Source organism: Hyperolius riggenbachi, chromosome 12 (assembly GCF_040937935.1).
Source record: "Hyperolius riggenbachi isolate aHypRig1 chromosome 12, aHypRig1.pri, whole genome shotgun sequence".
NCBI lineage: Eukaryota > Metazoa > Chordata > Amphibia > Anura > Hyperoliidae > Hyperolius > Hyperolius riggenbachi.
Genome location: NC_090657.1, coordinates 22,594,509 through 22,614,334, shown reverse-complemented (window position 1 = coordinate 22,614,334; position 19,826 = coordinate 22,594,509). Strand labels below are relative to the sequence as shown.

At 46.7% G+C, this 19,826-nt stretch overlaps 1 protein-coding gene across 1 annotated transcript in view; it reads left to right on the top strand.

Annotated features, from left to right (window-relative positions):
- The first annotated feature begins 4,211 nt into the window (after positions 1 to 4,211).
- Positions 4,212 to 19,826, top strand: part of RAB11FIP4 (RAB11 family interacting protein 4) — a 130,329-nt gene continuing 114,714 nt past the window's right edge. The window contains exon 1 of the mRNA XM_068264485.1: positions 4,212 to 4,619. Coding sequence (XP_068120586.1) covers positions 4,455 to 4,619 — 165 coding nt within the window. The 5' untranslated portion in view covers positions 4,212 to 4,454. The remainder of the gene's footprint in view (positions 4,620 to 19,826) is intronic.

Genomic DNA, 19,826 nt, shown 5'->3' with positions numbered 1-19,826 from the left:
TTACACAGCTGTTATTGCCCACAATGCAACAAGGCTCCAACAGTGTGATGGCAGAACCATGGTCCTGACATCACACTGTGGGAGGGGTTTCACCACAATATCCGCTATACAGAGCCCCCTGGTGATCCGTTTGTGAAAAGGAATAGATAGTGTAATGGTTAAGGGCTCTCCCTCTGACACAGGAGTTCAGTAAGCCAGCACCTATTCAGTAAGGAGTTTTTTGGGCAAGTCTCCTTAACACTGCTACTGCCTACTGAGTGTGCTCTAGTGGCTGACTCGCAAGCGCTTTGAGTCCGACAGGAGAAAAGCGCTATACAAATACTGCCATTATTTCTCATGGGAAAGGGGTTATCAGCTACTGATTGGAATGAAGTTCAATTCTTGATTACGGTTTCTCTTTAAGTTTTTTAAGGTGCGTACACACCTAACAGCTGATGTCGCCTGTCAGGAATCGGAACCTGATCCCCTTGGGCAATATCACAGGGCTTGTACAGACGCATGTCAGCTGTGTAGCGGACAACGCATTCTGTTGTTATACGGGGGGGGGGGGGGGGGCAGAGGGACGACGGAGGAGCACATGCATGGCGGGGGGGGGGGGGGGCGGTGTCTTCAAAGAAGTTGGTTGGCGCTCAGGCAGGTTGATCTGCCGGGCCGAGTGCTTGCTGAGATGCCGTGGCTGGGCGGGGGCCTCCTCAATACACATGCCAGACTATCAGCTGAGGTGGTCGTTATCAGCTGCCTTTAGGCGTATGTACGATGCTTTATGCTGGGCATACACGGCTCGATTTTCCTGATCGAATCTCCCGCTTGATTGCGCAAGCGATTCTCTTATCTTCCACTCGTTTTTCTTATCTTTTTGCCTTGTCCTCAATGCGGAATCGAGCGGGGGAAACGATTGGGTGGGAGATCGGACATGTCAGAAATTATCGAGCCATCTAAAAGGCTCAGAATCGAGCCGTGTATTCCCTGCATTAGGCTGCTTTTGTTTTTATTCTGTACAATCTCTCCCGATAAACTCTGTGCTTATGAGGGAAAGTATACGATTGTGCAGGCATGAGAAGCCGCGTTCTCTGAATGTGACATTTGTATTCATTTCCCACAGGTAATGATGTGTAGGTAGTAAATAGAGGCTCCCCTTATTTCACATCTCCTGTAGTAATTCCCTCCCACCCTGTGCAGTCGGTCAGTATACTGCTCACAGTTTGAGAGGAGAATTCAGTTTCTTGTTTCTTAGCAACCAGGAGAGAGATTTGGGTAACGGCGAACAGTACTGGAAAATAATCTGCTCTGGTGCTTGTTTCTCCTGACTGCCATATTGTTTCCCTGCCACCCTCTGATGCTCCCACTTGTGTCTGCTGCCCTTAATAAGAAAATAATATTGTATGATTACAGGATCTGAGAATTTCATTTTAGCTTTAATTTTGTGTTGGTCAAGGCAGATATAATTACTACTGTATATTATTATTAATAATGCATTTATATAGATGGAATAGAACTGATGGATTGGATTTATCAAGACAGTTCTAAAAGGACCATTTCACACTGTGACTGGATAGTTTGCTTTGTGGGAAGCACAGGTCACTTCGGCCTCACACATTTCCCCGCACTGTGCCTGACCATGTTAATACATCTGTGGCCGCATAGCGGGATTTTAAGATAACCCTAAACGAGGCCTAAACGATAAATCGAATTTAAACTGAAATTGCGATCACAATTTCTGAATAGTCAAAGTGGCGGTTTCCGCGATTACGACATTTCTGCATGGGGACGTTTGAAGAAGCGGCTTCAAATTTCCCCCAAGTCCCAGCACGTGATCCGCAGCATCGACAGTGTTGGACATACCTTCCGCACAAGTCCAACGCTGTCCATCCTATCTCGTAGAGTGACCAGACGTCCCGGATTGCCCGGGACGCGTCCCGGATTCGGGGTCCGCTGTCCCAGGCAGCATGAGGTCCCGGGAAACGTCCCGCTTTTAGCAGCGGGACGTCCCGGCCTCGGGACTCTGGCTACTCTATCTTCATGAACTGGCAGCGGAGTCTATAGACGCCGTGCCAGTTCATTGCCGGCAGCCCCGCTCCAGCCTCTTTAGTCTTCCGGTGTTCCGACACCAGCAGGCGAGCAGGACTACGGCAAGATGGCTGCCGAAGCCCTGTACTGGAGACTATTTGTGTCTCCAGTACAGGGCTTCGGGCGCAATTTTGCCGTAGCCCTGTCAGCGCGGGAGACAGGAGCAGGAGCAAGATGGTCCTGGGAGCAGCGCGCCAGAGGCCGGAGACTTCTGCCAGGTGAGTAAATGCTTTCTTTTCCAGGTGAAATGTGCTCCCATTGCGTTTATTTTCTGGTGAAATGTTTCTCACATTGCGTTTATTTTGTACTGACATGTTTGCCCGCATTGCGTTTATTTTGTACTGACATGTTTGCCCGCATTGCGTTTATTTTGTACTGACATGTTTGCCCGCATTGCGTTTATTTTGTACTGACATGTTTGCCCGCATTGCGTTTATTTTGTACTGATATGTTTGCCCGCATTGCGTTTATTTTGTACTGACATGTTTGCCCACATTGCATTTATTTTGTACTGACATGTTGCCCGCATTGCGTTTATTTTGTACAAACATGTTTGCGCCCATTGCGTTTTTTTTGTACTGACATGTTTGCCTACATTGCGTTTATTTTGTACTGACATGTTTGCCCGCATTGCGTTTATTTTGTACTGACATGTTGCCCGCATTGCGTTTATTTTGTACTGACATGTTTGCGCCCATTGCATTTTTTTTTGTACTGACATGTTTGCCCGCATTGCGTTTATTTTGTACTGACATGTTTGCGCCCATTGCATTTTTTTTTGTACTGATATGTTTGCCTACATTGCGTTTATTTTGTACTGACATGTTTGCCCACATTGCGTTTATTTTGTACTAACATGTTGCCCGCATTGCGTTTATTTTGTACTGACATGTTTGCGCCCATTGCATTTTTTTTGTACTGACATGTTTGCCCGCATTGCGTTTATTTTGTGCTGACATGTTGCCCATTGCGTTTATTTTCTGGTGTCTGGGGTAACTGTTGCTGCATTTATTATTTAATGGTCATAGATAGCTATGTTTGCTGCTTTGTGGTTACAGTATACTATTAGCATCACACAGTTTCTGCACACCCATGATGCGAAGTCTCGTTTGACCACATCATGGCGTAAACACTGCTTTCTTATGCCTCGCTGTTACATCATTACGTTAGCTCCGCCCATACAATGTCATGGCCACGCCCATCTTTCGCCACGGCACACGCAGCCCCCACCCCCAGACTTCGTCGCTACGCGCTCCTCAGTCCCCCCACATTTCGCCGCGGCGCGCTCCTCCTGTAGCCCCACGAGGTCACTCGGCGTCCTCTGGGTCCCCTCTATTCTACTGCTGCCACTTCCGGTAGTGCACGACTTCGCCAAAAGTCATGGACAACTGCATGCACAACATTTGGGGCCCATCCACGCGCCTGTCGCTATGAGTGTTCTGCGCATGCGCTGTTTTTGAAAGAATGAACCTTAAGCATACCGTTTATGACGACGGGTGAGTGATCGAGTAGGAAGCACGGACAGGCCGCGCATGCGCAGTTGCGTACAACTCCGAGCGAAGTTGCACGCTACTGGAGCCGCCAGCAGGAGGACGGAGGAGACCCAGAGGACGTTGAGGGATCTTGTGTACTACAAGGGGCTGGAGGGAGCCCCAGGTAAGTTCAGATTCCTTTCTTGTCCTCTGTTCACGGTCTCTTTTAAATGTAAATAATAAGTAAACTACATTTGTGTAGTGTTCTTCTCATGTTGGACTCCAATTGCTTGAGATGCAGCCACAAGGGTACGCTCAGTAGGCAGTAGCAGTGTTAGGGAGACTTGCCCAAGGACTCCTTACTGAATATGATACTTGGTTACTGAATAGCAAGTGCTGAGATTGTTCTATTATATCCATAAAGCAGCACCATATTGAGCAGGTCTGTGCAATAAATCCGTAAGAATAAAAGACGATTGGGGTTAATTGGTATTGGAGTAAAGTGCTTAGATATTATTGTGGATATGTTTGTCAATGCCCAATCATGTTCGTTTTATCGCTGCGTAATATGTTGGCTCTTTATAATAAAAATAATCCCTGTTCCTTTTCATTTCTTCTCTCACTCTATCACCTCACTCCCCCTCCCTTTCCGGTTCTGCCAGCTTTAATATTATTTTTACATTTTTCTGTCCCCATCCCATGGATCTCACTGTCCTCTGCCTGCCTCTCCTTGCGTGTTCCTTCTCTCCCTCCCTGGTCCTCAGTGTTGTCAGTCCTCTCTGCTCCCCCTCCCTCCTCTCTCCAGCTGATGTCAGATGTGGTCCTGAGGAAGGGATGCAGCAGGGATGTTGCTAAGGAGAAGGATGAAGATGGCGTTGGCAGTATTGGGGCTTGCTCCTCTGTAATCTCCCCCCAATGGAGGGAGAAATGGAGTCAGCGGAGGATCAGGGTGGTCACAATGTCCTGCACTTTGTCCAGCGACTTCGGCATGTCTTCGATGTCTGTGACGAGGATGCCGATGGCTTCATCAAGGTGGAAGACTTCATGGACCTGGCCCAGCAGTTCATCCAGGGGGATGAGGTCAGAACATCTGATTCTCTTTTTTTATTGTATTATAGTTTATAATGTGATATATATATATTTTTATACCATTATTACTATCGCAGTGCTTTTATATATTTTTCCAGGGGGCGGGTCAGACCACCTGTACCTTCCTATAGCGTATCCTATCTGTTATGTTATCATGGCCATAGTATATTTAGATGTTCCACCAGGTAGATGAGGTCAGACTACCTGTATCTATAGCCTATCCTACCCGTTATGTTATCACAGTCATAGTATATTTACCATATTTGTCCCACCAGGTAGATGAGGTCAGACTACCTGTATCTATCTATAGCCTATCCTATCCGTTATGTTATCACAGTCATAGTATATTTACCATATTTGTCCCACCAAGTAGATGAGGTCGGACTACCTGTATCTATCTATAGCATAACCTATAGGTTGTTATCACCGTCAGTGTTCTTGTATGTTTTTCCAGGCAGATGAGGACAGACTACCTGTATTTATTTTTAGCATATCCTGTAGGTTATATTGTCACTAGTCCAGTGTTCTTGTGTGTCCCTCCAGGGGGGGCAAGGTCAGACCACACCTGTTTCTGTCTATAGCATGCCCTATAGATTTTGTTATCACTGTCAGTGTTCTTATATGTCCCTCCAGGCAGACGAGGTCAGACTTCCTGTATTTATTTATAGCATCTCCTTCAGTTTATACTGGCATCATCCACAGTGCTCTTATGTTAGTGTTGATGCATATAACCGTTCCATTATCTGATGAGTTTTAACATAAAACTATAAGACTTAGCGTGGTTCTTCAATGGGTGGCCCATGCAGAGCTGCAGCCATGGACCTTGTCCTGTGTGGCCCATGCAGAGGTGCAGCCCTGTTCCCTGTCCTGTGTGGCCCATGCAGAGCTGCAGCCCTGGACCTTGTCCTGTGTGGCCCATGCAGAGCTGCAGCCCTGGACCTTGTCCTGTGTGACCCATGCAGAGCTGCAGCCCTGGACCTTGTCCTGTGTGGCCCATGCAGAGCTGCAGCTCTGGACCTTGTCCTGTGTGGCCCATGCAGAGCTGCAGCCCTGGAGCATGTTCTGTGTGGCCCATGCAGAGCTGCAGCCCTGGACCATGTTCATTATCTGATGAGTTTTAACATAAAACTATAAGACTTAGCGTGGTTCTTCAATGGGTGGCCCATGCAGAGCTGCAGCCATGGACCTTGTCCTGTGTGGCCCATGCAGAGGTGCAGCCCTGTTCCCTGTCCTGTGTGGCCCATGCAGAGCTGCAGCCCTAGAGCTTGTCCTGTGTGGCCCATGCAGAGCTGCAGCCCTGGACCTTGTCCTGTGTGGCCCATGCAGAGCTGCAGCCCTGGAGCTTGTCCTGTGTGGCCCATGCAGAGCTGCAGCCCTGGACCTTGTTCTGTGTGGCCCATGCAGAGCTGCAGCCCTGGAGCATGTTCTGTGTGGCCCATGCAGAGCTGCAGCCCTGGACCATGTTCTGTGCAGCCCATATCGAGAGGCAGGCTGTGTTAGACTGCATACGTGAACTATACAGGAATACAGACTTGGAGACAGCACCGGAATAAATTCCCACTCTTGGGAGACCGTGGAATATCTGTGATAGTGATAGGCAGGTGCCTCATTCATGCTGAAAAATAAATAACGACAGCAGGAATTGGGCAGATGGTGGCTCAGTCTGGTCAATCGTAGATCTCCATGCTGTGCACCATATTGTTACTGTCACAACAATATCGCTGCACGTTTCCCACTACACATGTCGGCGTGGGAAGTAATTAGGTACAGACTTAGGAAATGACTGTCAATGCCTACCACTCGGTGCTACAGCAGCACTGAGGGATGGAGGTAGGCGGGGTGTGAGGGGATGGGCAGCTCATTCACTGGCCAATGGGTGCATTGCTTGTACGTGTAGCATGCCAGAGCCAGCGCAGGCAAAGCCCTCCGTATGGGGCCTCATTGACCTAATATGTTAATTACTGGCTGCTGGGTAATGCAGGATAAACGCCAGCAATGTAGCAACCAGGGCTGGTCAATGAGATGCAGATAATTCTGAACTTATGCAGATTCTATGCTTATTTGTATGCATATTTACACAGATTGCGTTGAATAAAGCTGCTGCAGGATTTGATTGGTCCATTGTCAAGTTGCATTAGTACCGTATCACCATAAATGTGGAACACCTTGTATTTATTTGCATAGCATTTTTAGTAATAGGTTTAGTCAATGAATTGCAAGTTCATTGCAGAATTATGCCCATTTTTAATTCAGATTTATGGAGCTTGAAATAGACCAATCAAATCCCGCCTCAGCTTCATTCGATTGATCCATTTTCAAGCTGCTTTGTAACAACATGGAAGCCACACAAGGAACCATCACTGAGCTTGCAGCTTGCCCACCAAAGTTTTTATACTGTCCTAAGAGAAACCAGAGAATACTTTATGTAGTGTGTGGCAAGTGTAATTCTCAGTATCTGCCCTTATTCTGTATGTATGGAGGCTGCACAGTAGCGCTTCTCTTGTCCTGTATGCCGGGTGTAACTCTCAGTATCGGCTCTTATTCTGTATGTATGGAGGCTGCACAGTAGCGCTTCTCTTGTCCTGTATGACGGGTGTAATTCTCAGTATCTGCTCTTATTTTGTATGTATGGAGGCTGCACAGTAGCGCTTCTCTTGTCCTGTATGCTGGGTGTAATTCTCAGTATCTGCTCTTATTTTGTATGTATGGAGGCTGCACAGTAGCACGTCTCTTGTCCTGTATGCCGGGTGTAATTCTCAGTATCTGCTCTTATTTTGTATGTATGGAGGCTGCACAGTAGCGCTTCTCTTGTCCTGTATGCCGGGTGTAATTCTCATTATGAGCTATGTTCATTAGCAGCAAGGAGTTTTGAATCAGGATGATACCATTTATTGGCTAACTTAGAGATGGATAAACAGTGAGCTTTCGACTTATAAAAAGCCTTCGTCGGACTGGTTCCTGACCAAAACTGAAAAACACAGCTTATATACACTGATATACAGAGGAGAAACATTCTTTAGCAAACATAAATGCAATTAGATGCCTTAACTGTCAGGGCCCTTTTCAGCTAGCAGTCGCTAACGTTCACGCTGAACGCTAGCGATTGCTGAATCGCAATTCCGCCGATTTCCCGACGTTTGCGGCCGCGATTTTGCTATGCTATGCACTGCATAGCAAAATCGCGGCAAATATCGCTCCGCCGCGCGTTCGCATTCCCGTCAAAAACGAATCGCGGTAGTGGAAATGACCTACCACGATTCCTATGTTAAAAAGCAAACCGTAGCGATTGTAAAATCGCTAGCGGTTTGCGACTTTACGATTTTACGAGTTTGCGCTGGTGGAAAAGGGCCCTTACTGAGGAGGCTTTCCCAGGCATCCTATCTAAATTGATAAGATCAATAGAATCCTCAACATGACATAAAGCAGACTCTGGTGATGGGGAGACATCGTAAATTCCGAGTTCAAATGGTAACTGGCCTGGTTACATGCACCATTAATTCTAAGCTTAAAAGAATTGTGGCATTTAAAGAGAGTCCGAAGCAAGAATAAATCTCGCTTCAGACCTCATAGATAGCAGGGGCATGCGTGCCACTGCTAAAACGCCGCTATCCCGTGGCTTAACGGGTGTCCCTTCACCCCCAAATCCCCTCCGTACAGCCGGGGAGCGCTTCAGCATTGGGGCAGGGCTAACCGCCGCAGCCCTGCCCCACGCGCGTCTGTCAGCGCGTATCTCCGCCTCTCCCCCGCCCCTCAGTCTTCCTTCACTGTTGCGCCGCTGATAGACGCGACTGGAGGCAGGGCTGCAGCCGTTAGCCCTGCCTCCAGGAAGAAATCAATCACGACCAAGGTATGCAGGGGTGGGTTTGGGGGTGAAGGGACCCCCGTTTAGCTGCGCGATAGCAGCGTTTTAGCAGGGGCACACATGCCCCTGCTAACTATGAGCTCTGAAGCGAGATTTATTCTCGCTTCAGAGTCTCTTTAAAGCCAGCTTCTGAAAGCAAATAAAATGAATAGTGACAGTGAATTCCATCTTACACAGCATATGGCACAAAAATGAATGAAAAGATAGAAAAATTAAAATTAAAAGAATTGTGGCATTCAAAACCCATCGTACCAGCACAAGAAGTTAGAGTCCTTGTTTAAACCATCTTCTACAGTTTTGAACCAATATATAAACTTAGTTTCTTGTGTTAGTCTCATGTTTCCCGATTTGAAGCTACCCATTAATACAGCGACGCGAAAATCGCTTAAACTGTGTCCAGGTAAACAAAAGTGTGTTGGTATTGGGAGATCAGTATATTTTGTAATATCCTTTTTCCTGCTCTTAATAGTGGATCTGTGGTGTGTCATGCGATCACGCAGTGGTTGACTTGTTTCTCCCACATAAATTCCTTTGGGGCATTTTGCACACATGATCACGTATACCACATTAGATGAGTTGCAGGAAAAGGTGCCTTGTACTTTGTATTCCTGTTGTATACTGCTTCATTAGCAGTGACGGTGAAATCAATGGGAGAAGTTATATAACACTAGGCGGGATGGGTGGCTATGATGAGATATTTATAGCAGTGTGATAGAGGACTTGGTACAGGTTCACCATTAGAGTGGTTGCTAGGTAACAGAACAGAATCTCATTATCTAGCAGATGTGTGGAGAGATCTGATAGTGCTGTATATTGGGAACAGTTATATTTCCTCACCCATCTTCTGCTATGAGCCTCCCCAGCATTTATACTGATTGTGTATCATGCAGCTATGGGCAGATCTGCCCTTTGGAGCTCATATAATGAGATTATCTGGCTTCCACATACATACTATAATATATTTGAGTGCCCTGACACCTTAAACAGAAACGGGAGCCACCGGCATAGCAACTGCTATGGGACCCTGGAGCATAGGGGGCCCAAGTGGCAGTTGATGTATTAACTATTAATTTCCCTGTGTTTCTCTCCACTCTGACTTATTCTCAGTACCATAGGCTATTTGCAGTGTACATTGCATAGGAAAGTACATTGCCTAGTCAACGCATATCCCACGTGGTAGGTGCAGGTGGCATTGCTCAATACTGCCTAGGTCTGATGGCTCCATCTAAATTCTGCTAAGGAGCTTCATAAGCTCTAATTACGCCTCTGATGGGAGCCCAAATAGCGCAATATGTCATAAGAAGAGGAATACAGAAAAAAGGCTACTCACAAAGGTGGGTTGCATGGATACGCTCACTCTCTTGGTAAAAATAGATGTGGTTACAATCACTTGAGGCCACATGTACCTCTCCGACCGGGGGTATTGGAGGGGTGTATATAAGCGGAGACAGGCAAAAATGGCGCACAGCGCAAATAGTGTCAGAATGGCGCTGCACTTAAAACGATATTTATCGTTTTATATGTTTGGGGTTTTTTTGTGCAGGGATCGGGCTGGAGGAGAGGCAGCGGGCTGGCAGCGGAGGTCGGGCTGGAGAAGAGGCAGCGGGCAGTGGGCTGGCAGCAGGGATCGGGCTGGAGGAGAGGCAGCGGGCAGTGGGCTGGCAGCAGGGATCGGGCTGGAGGAGAGGCAGCGGGGGTCGGGCTGGAGGACAGGCAGCGGGGGTCGGCCTGGAGTAGAAGCAGCGGGCAGTGGGCTGGCAGCGGGGGTCGGGCTGGAGAGGCAGCGGGGTGGAGGGAGTAGAATTAAGTAGCATGTGTATACATTACATTGTCCCGGCCGGCGATCGCTCCTTCACTTCAGAGCTTGCACGAGTCCTGCATCCAACCAATCACCATGCGGAAACTGAAGCCGCATGGTGATTGGTTGGATGCAGGACTCGTGCAAGCTGTGAAGTGAAGGTCCAGCGATCGGCGGCCGGGACAATGTAATGTATACACATGCTACCTTATCCTACTCCCTCCACCCCGCTGCCTCTCCAGCCCGACCCCCGCTGCCAGCCCGCTGCTTCTACTCCAGCCCGACCCCCACTACCAGCCTACTGCCCGCTGCCTGTCCTCTAGTGATGGGAATTCCAGCTTTTCTCAGAGAATCGGCTCTTCTGAATCGGCTCCCATTAAAGAGCCGGCTCTTACGGCTCTCAATCGGCTCTTCATTAAATATCACTAGACACCACTCAGAATCGGAGTAAAAGCCTCGCCCCCATCTCCATGACAATTCCAGACTGCTTCTCTGACTGGTACAATCCCTCCTGCTACTGCTCTGCTCCGCCCCATACACTCCTACAAGCTGCGAAAGGAGGACTACATCTCCCAGCATGCCTCAGCGCCCTTTATTACAGAGCAAAGCAGGGCTGTGTGGGGAGGCTGAGGCATCGGCTCTTTTGAAACTGAGAACCGGCTCTTGTCGTTCGCAGCAAAGAGCCGGCTCTTAGAGCCGGATCGTTCGCGAACGACCCATCACTACTGTCCTCCAGCCCGACCCCCGCTGCCAGCCCACTGCCAGCTGCCTCTCCTCCAGCCCGACCCCCGCTGCCAGCCCGCTGCCTCTCCTCCAGCCCGACCTCCCCTGACTAGCTCCCTGAATTTTTCAATGGCGCACTGTTCTGCTGTTTTATAAAACGCTATTTACCGTTTTGTATTTACATTAAAACGGTAAATAGCGTTTTATGATCGGCAGATGGGGCGCCATTTTTTACTCTGCGCCATTTTTTACTGTATGCATATAAGCACAAAGGGGGTACGAGGCGTCCAGAGATATAAGTGGTGTGAAAAACTATTTGCCCCCTTCCTGATTTCTTATTCTTTTGCATGTTTATCACACTTAAAGGTTTCTGCTCATCAAAAACCGGTAACTATTAGTCAAAGATAACATACGGTAATTGAACACAAAATGCAGTTTTAAATGATGGTTTTTATTATTTAGTGAGAAAAAAACTCAAAACCTACATGGCCCTGTGTGAAAAAGAAATTGCCCCCTGAACCTAATAACTGGTTGGGCCACCCTTAGCAGCAATAACTGCAATCAAGCGTTTGCGATCACTTGCAGTGAGTCTTTTACAGCGCTCTGGAGGAATTTTGGCCCACTTATCTTTGCAGAATTGTTGTAATTCAGCTTTATTTGAGGGTTTTCTAGCATGAACCGCCTTTTTAAGGTCATGCCACAACATCTCATTAGGATTCAGGTCAGGACTTTGACTAGGCCACTCCAAAGTCTTCATTTTGTTTTTCTTCAGCCATTCAGAGGTGGATTTGCTGGTGTGTTTTGGGTCATTGTCCTGCTGCAGCACCCAAGATCGCTTCAGCTTGAGTTGACGAACAGATGTCTGGACATTTTCCTTCAGGATTTTTTGGTAGACAGTAGAATTCATGGTTCCATCTATCACAGCAAGCCTTCCAGGTCCTGAAGCAGCAAAACAACCCCAGACCATCACACTACCACCACCATATTTTACTGTTGGTATGATGTTCTTTTGCTGAAATGCTGTGTTACTTCTACGCCAGATGTAACGGGACACGCACCTTCCAAAAAGTTCAACTTTTGTCTTGTCGGTCCACAAGGTATTTTCCCAAAAGTCTTGGCAATCATTGAGATGTTTTTTTAGCAAAATTCAGATGAGCCTTAATGTTCTTTTTACTTAAAAAAGGTTTGTGCCTTGGATATCTGCCATGCAGGCAGTTTTTGCCCAGTCTCTTTCTTATGGTGGAGTCGTGAACACTGACCTTAATTGAGGCAAGTGAGGCCTGCAGTTCTTTAGATGTTGTCCTCGGGTCTTTTGTGGCCTCTCTGATGAGTTTTCTCTGCGCTCTTGGGGTAATTTTGGTCGGCCAGCCACTCCTGGGAAGGTTCATCACTGTTCCATGTTTTTGCCATTTGTGGATAATGGCTCTCACTGTGGTTCACTGGAGTCCCAAAGCTTTAGAAATGGCTTTATAACCTTTACCAGACTGATAGATCTCAATTACAGTACTTTTGTTCTCATTTGTTCCTGAATTTCTTTGGATCTTGGCATGATGTCTAGCTTTTGAGGTGCTTTTGGTCTACTTCTCTGTGTCAGATAGATCCTATTTAAAGTGATTTCTTGATTGAAACAGGTGTGGCAGTAATCAGGCCTGTGGGTGACTACAAAAATTTAACTCAGGGGTGATAAACCACAGTTAAGTTATTTTTAACAAGGGGGGCAATAACTTTTTCACACAGGGCCATGTAGATTTGGAGTTTTTTTTCTCACTAAATAATAAAAACCCATCATTTAAAACTGCATTTTGTGTTCAATTATGTTATCTTTGACTAATAGTTAACGGTTTTTGATGAGCAGAAACATTTAAGTGTGACAAACATGCAAAAGAATAAGAAAACAGGAAGGGGGCAAATAGTTTTTCACATCACTGTATAAAACTGAGTTAAAGGAAACCAGAGATGAATGCTTTGGCACAAAATAAACATATCCCCCGATATATTTTACTAAATAAATACTAGACTTGGTATTTTTGCCGCTCTGGTGTGCCGGTTTTTGTGTTTTTTTTACTGAAACTCCGTGCAAAACACAGTTCATCAGAAAAGCATATTATTTAGTGGTCTGTGTGCAAAATGAAATCACCATTTCTAAAAACCTCTTATGACTAACAAATATAGATAAGAAAAAAAAAGTTTTTCATAATACCCTTACATTAGCAGCTCCTCAGTGGCGTAGCTAAGGAGCTGTGGGCCCCGATGCAAGTTTTACATGGGGCCCCCCAAGCACCCTATACATAACAATTGATACGGCACACCAAAACCTGCCAATGGCAACTACAGTGTCAGAGGTGCAAGAAGGGGATGGGGAATTGTTTGTTAATGATTACCACTATTCAAAGCATCTGTAGAAGTGATTATTATGAGCACAGGACCAATAGAGAGCTAATACTGTGGTTGAGGGAGGGCCTCTTGGGGCTCCTCTGGCCCAAGGGCCCCGATGCGTTCGCAACCCCTATTGCTACACTCCTGCAGCTCATCCCATCTCATCACAGCTCTCTGTGATGCTGCGAGTATACAGAACAGGAAAGCACAGCCAGAAGGGGACAGGCTTGGGCTTGAAAAGACATCAGAGAAGACTGACTCAGCTATAATGATTCCTGAGCAAAGCCAGACTGAATGCTCAGTCTGGGATTTTATCAGGGCTGATAACAAGCAGGCTGAGCAATGAAGGATGAAACAGAGAGCAGGGTAGGTGTTTTCTCTAATGTTCCCACTGATATATATGGTTAAATGCACGAGGGTGCTTCGTCTCTGGTTCACTTTAAAAACAGAGAAATAGAAAAAAGGGGAGTTGGTTATTATTTAGGCTTTTTTTAACCTTTGACACTGTAATTTACCTGAAGAAGTGGACTCAGAACCACAAAACGCATTGCTTGTGTTAAATAAATTTCATTATCTTATAAGATTGTGGTTTTTGAGGTAAGCCACATCCACTTTTTCTGTTTTGCGCTGAGTTTTATATCTCTCTGGGCTCCTCTTACCCCCTTTGTACTCATATATATAATAGAATAAACAGGATGAAGTGACAATATGAGCAGTGCTAATTTTCGCATCTCAGCCCCTTGTGGGATGGTGCATCTTTTCATTTACTTGTGTCTAGAAGAGGTGAGGTGCCCAAACATCACTCCATTTGCAACAATGATATCTAGCAGATTCAATCATAATAATTCAATCTGTCGGAGATCGATGCCACAACAGAACAGCCAGATCATAACTCAGAACTACTTCCAGACTAAATTGATCACAATGATCAATCCAGCATGCTGGAAGATGCGTTGCGGTAGCAGCATTCATTTACCAGACAGATCCCCAGGTGGCCTCCTCCAATGTGTAATGTGTTCTTTCCTGGCCCATGATGAGTTTTCAAGCTGGCTCAAAGGGGAACTTCAGCTTAAACAAATATACTGTCATTAAGTTACATTAGTTATGTTAATTACAGTGGTGTGAAAAACTATTTGCCCCCTTCCTGATTTCTTATTCTTTTGCATGTTTGTCACACTTAAATGTTTCTGCTCATCAAAAACCGGTAACTATTAGTCAAAGATAACATAATTGAACACAAAATGCAGTTTTAAATGATGGTTTTTATTATTTAGTGAGAAAAAAACCCTCAAAACCTACATGGCCCTGTGTGAAAAAGAAATTGCCCCCTGAACCTAATAACTGGTTGGGCCACCCTTAGCAGCAATAACTGCAATCAAGCGTTTGCGATAACTTGCAACAAGGCTTTTACAGCGCTCTGGAGGAATTTTGGCCCGCTCATCTTTGCAGAATTGTTGTAATTCAGCTTTATTTGAGGGTTTTCTAGCATGAACCGCCTTTTTAAGGTCATGCCACAACATCTCAATAGGATTCAGGTCAGGACTTTGACTAGGCCACTCCAAAGTCTTCATTTTGTTTTTCTTCAGCCATTCAGAGGTGGATTTGCTGGTGTGTTTTGGGTCATTGTCCTGCTGCAGCACCCAAGATCGCTTCATCTTGAGTTGACGAACAGATGGCCGGACATTCTCCTTCAGCATTTTTTGGTAGACAGTAGAATTCATGGTTCCATGTATCACAGCAAGCCTTCCAGGTCCTGAAGCAGCAAAACAACCCCAGACCATCACACTACCACCACCATATTTTACTGTTGGTATGATGTTCTTTTGCTGAAATGCTGTGTTACTTCTACGCCAGATGTAACGGGACACGCACCTTCCAAAAAGTTCAACTTTTGTCTCGTCGGTCCACAAGGTATTTTCCCAAAAGTCTTGGCAATCATTGAGATGTTTTTTTAGCAAAATTGAGACAAGCCTTAATGTTCTTTTTGCTTAAAAGTGGTTTGCGCCTCTTTAGAAATGGCTTTATAACCTTTACCAGACCAGACTGATAGATCTCAATTACAGTACTTTTGTTCTCATTTGTTCCTGAATTTCTTTGGATCTTGGCATGATGTCTAGCTTTTGAGGTGCTTTTGGTCTACTTCTCTGTGTCAGATAGCTCCTATTTAAGTGATTTCTTGACTGAAACAGGTGTGGCAGTAATCAGGCCTGGGGGTGACTACAGAAATTGAACTCAGGTGTGATAAACCACAGTTAAGTTATTTTTTAACAAGGGAGGCAATCACTTTTTCACAAAGGGCTATGTAGATTTGTTGTTTTTTTTCTCACTAAATAATAAAAACCATCATTTAAAACTGCGTTTTGTGTTCAATTTTGTTATCTTTGACTAATAGTTAACGGTTTTTGATGATCAGAGACATTTAAGTGTGACAAACATGCAAAAGAATAAGAAATCAGGAAGGGGGCAAATAGTTTTTCACACCACTGTAAAATAGATAGGTAATATTATCTCTGACCCACCCTCTTTTAAAAGAAACACAAAAGTTTGCTTTCTTAAAACAGAAAGAATTTGCGATAATTCAGGTTGGAGTGAGCTTGAGATGTCTCCCAGCGCATCACTGCTGAATATAGGCAAATTAACCATTGTTACCCTTAGAAGCTAAACACCCTTCCAGAACCGCTGGAATGCAATGATGTGTCAATTTGTTAATTTGTACAGAGCCATAATAATCCAACATGCCTACAGACTGTTTCGGATTGTTTGATCCTCATCAGTGCATGGCATGGATTAATTTGGCTCTATGAATTAGGGCTTGTAACACCGAGAGGTACAGACTAACCAGCAAGCTCATGGTGACCCAGAACTCATTGGAGTGGGTAAGGGACTACAATGGTCCTAAACGCCCCCTTACTAAGATGTTAAGAAAAACAAAAATTTGCTTTCCTAAAACAGAAAGAATTTGCGATAATTCAGGTTGGAGTGAGCTCGAGATGTCTCCCAGGCACCACTGCTGAATATATGCAAATTAACCATTCTACCCTTAGAAGCTAAACACACCTCCAGAACCACTGGAATGCAATGATGTGTCAGCTTGTTAAATTGTACAGAGCCATAATAATCCAACATGCATACAGACTGTTTCAGATTGTTTGATCCTCATCAGTGCATGGCATGGATTAATTTGGCTCTATGAATTAGGGCTTGTAACACCGAGAGGTACAGACTAACCAGCAAGCTCATGGTGACCCAGAACTCATTGGAGTGTGTAAGGGACAACAATGGTCCTCTTTTAAAGAGACACTGAAGCGAAAAAAAAATTATGATATTATGATTTGTATGTGTAGTACAGCTAAGAAATAAATCATTAAGATCAGACACATCAGTCTAATTGTTTTTAGTACAGGAAGAGTTAAGAAACTCCAGTTGTTATCTCTATGCAAAAAAGCCATTAAGCTCTACGACTTTCAAAGTCCTGGAGAGGGCTGTTATCTGACTTTTATTATCTCAACTGTTTACTTTTTCTCTGCCAGAGGAGAGGTCATTAGTTCACAGACTGCTCTGAAAGAATCATTTTGAATGCTGAGTGTTGTGTAATTTGCACATATTATAGAATGATGCAATGTTAGAAAAAACACTATATACCTGAAAATAGAAATATGAGAATATTTTCTTTGCTGCTAATCTTCTAGTAATTATTCATAGTACACAACCAATTCATTATATCATTTTTTTTCGCTTCAGTGTCTCTTTAAAAGAACAGGCAAATGTTTGTGACTTCATGGGGGCAGCTAACTTGTTGGTTGAAAGGAGGTGACAGGGAGCATGAGACACAGTTCCAACTGTCCTGTGTCCTGATCACCCCTCCCAGCTGCGTGCGCTAGGCTTCAAATATTAAATTCAAAATTGTAAAAAACAAATTTGTGCCAAAACAACAGAAAGAGAACATCATCAGAAATCCCATCATGCTTTGCACAGCATCAGAGGAAAAATGCCTGGGCAGATTTCTTTGATGGGGCGGAGCTTAGCTTCTGTGCAGCTAAAATGAGGCTTGGCTAAGAAAAACAAAGTTCTGATGCTGTGAAACACCAAGCCTTTTCCAGTGCTGCTGAGTAGATTTTTAGTCTGGATGTTCACTTCAAGCTTCCCTTCTGCTCACACACTCCTCCTGTGTCCCTTGCCTTCTCTGTACCATGTGACCTGACGGCACGTACGAGGCCACACACATGCCAGGGGTCACATGGCACAGGCGTCACTGGTGGTAATGTAGAGCAGACACAGGAGAAGGTGCCAGTGGTCAGGTGAGATCTGCAACACTCACTACAGACCTGAGGGGTACACTTTATGTGACCTAGGGGGCCTGGCAGGGGGAGGGGCCTGCACAGATATCCAATAGGTATTATGCTGAAATTCATTGGATGTCTGTGTGCACTACACTTACAGCAATAGATCCCTCTCTGCTCTGATTCGATCAGAGAGGGATCTATCTTATTGTTGTATCTGCTGGTCGTCTGCCAGTGTCTGGGCACCTGTATTTTCTGCACCACAATAATGGGATTACAGTGAGATAACCTCTATTGGCAAATGCAAGTTTTAGTGACAGGTACACTTGAAGGTAGCGCATACTCCCCCTTGTCCCTGGTCTGTGTTTTCTTGGGATGTTCTGCAAACAGGAAGCGGTGACTGTGAGGCAGTTGGAGATAATGAAAATGGTGTTTCTGTGATTAGTCCCATTTGGCTATAATCAGCACAGAGTGGGATATGAGAAGCGGAGAGGCGTTCTCTCACCGCTGTACTGTTCTGCCACTGATTAGCAGAGACGTGGTAGGTGCCATGACTCACTACTTATATTTATCCCACAAATCATCAACGCTGCTCATCAGACCACCAACGTTGCTGTGCCCAGAGGCCGGCACCGACGCTGCTGTGCCCAGACGCCGGCACCGACGCTGCTGTGTCCAGACGCCGGCACCGACGCTGCTGTGTCCAGACGCCGGCACCGACGCTGCTGTGTCCAGACGCCGGCACCGACGCTGCTGTGTCCAGACGCCGGCACCGACGTTGCTGTGCCCAGACGCCGACGCTGCTGTGCCCAGATGCCGGCACCGACGCTGCTGTGCCCAGACGCCGACGCTGCTGTGCCCAGACGCCGACGCTGCTGTGCCCAGACGCCGACACTGCTGTGCCCAGACGCCGGCACCGACGCTGCTGTGCCCAGACGCCGGCACCGACGCTGCTGTGCCCAGACGCCGACGCTGCTGTGCCCAGACGCCGGCGCTGCTGTGCCCAGACGCCGGCGCCGATGCTGCTGTGCCCAGACGCCGGTGCCGATGATGCTGTGCCCACACCCCACCAGCTCCAAAACTGCTGTGCCCAGATGTCAGCACCAACGCTGCTGTGCCCAGATGTCAGCACCAACGCTGCTGTGCCCAGATGCCCCAGCTGTGCACGGACACCACCAACATCCCAGCTGTGCACAGACACCACCAACATCCCAGCTGTGCACAGACACCACCAACATCCCAGCTGTGCACAGACACCACAACATCCCAGCTGTGCACAGCCCCACCAACATCCCAGCTGTGCACAGACACCACCGACATCCCAGATGTGCACAGACACCACCAACATCCCAGCTGTGCACAGACACCACCAACATCCCAGCTGTGCACAGCCCCACCAACATCCCAGCTGTGCACAGACACCACCAACATCCCAGCTGTGCACGGACACCACCAACATCCCAGCTGTGCACAGCCCCACCAACATCCCAGCTGTGCACAGACACCACCAACATCCCAGCTGTGCACAGCCCCACCAACATCCCAGCTGTGCACAGACACCACCAACATCCCAGCTGTGCACAGACACCACCAACATCCCAGCTGTGCACAGACACCACCAACATCCCAGCTGTGCACAGACACCACCAACATCCCAGCTGTGCACAGCACCACCAACATCCCAGCTGTGGACAGCCCCACCAACATCCCAGCTGTGCACAGACACCACCAACATCCCAGCTGTGCACGGACACCACCAACATCCCAGCTGTGCACAGACACCACCAACATCCCAGCTGTGCACAGACACCACCAACATCCCAGCTGTGCACAGAAACCACCAACATCCCAGCTGTGCACAGAAACCACCAACATCCCAGCTGTGCACAGAAACCACTAACATCCCAGCTGTGCACGGACACCACCAACATCCCAGCTGTGCACGGACACCACCAACATCCCAGCTGTGCACAGACACCACCAACATCCCAGCTGTGCACAGACACCACCAACATCCCAGCTGTGCACAGAAACCACCAACATCCCAGCTGTGCACAGAAACCACCAACATCCCAGCTCTGCACAGAAACCACCAACATCCCAGCTGTGCACGGACACCACCAACATCCCAGCTGTGCACAGACACCACCAACATCCCA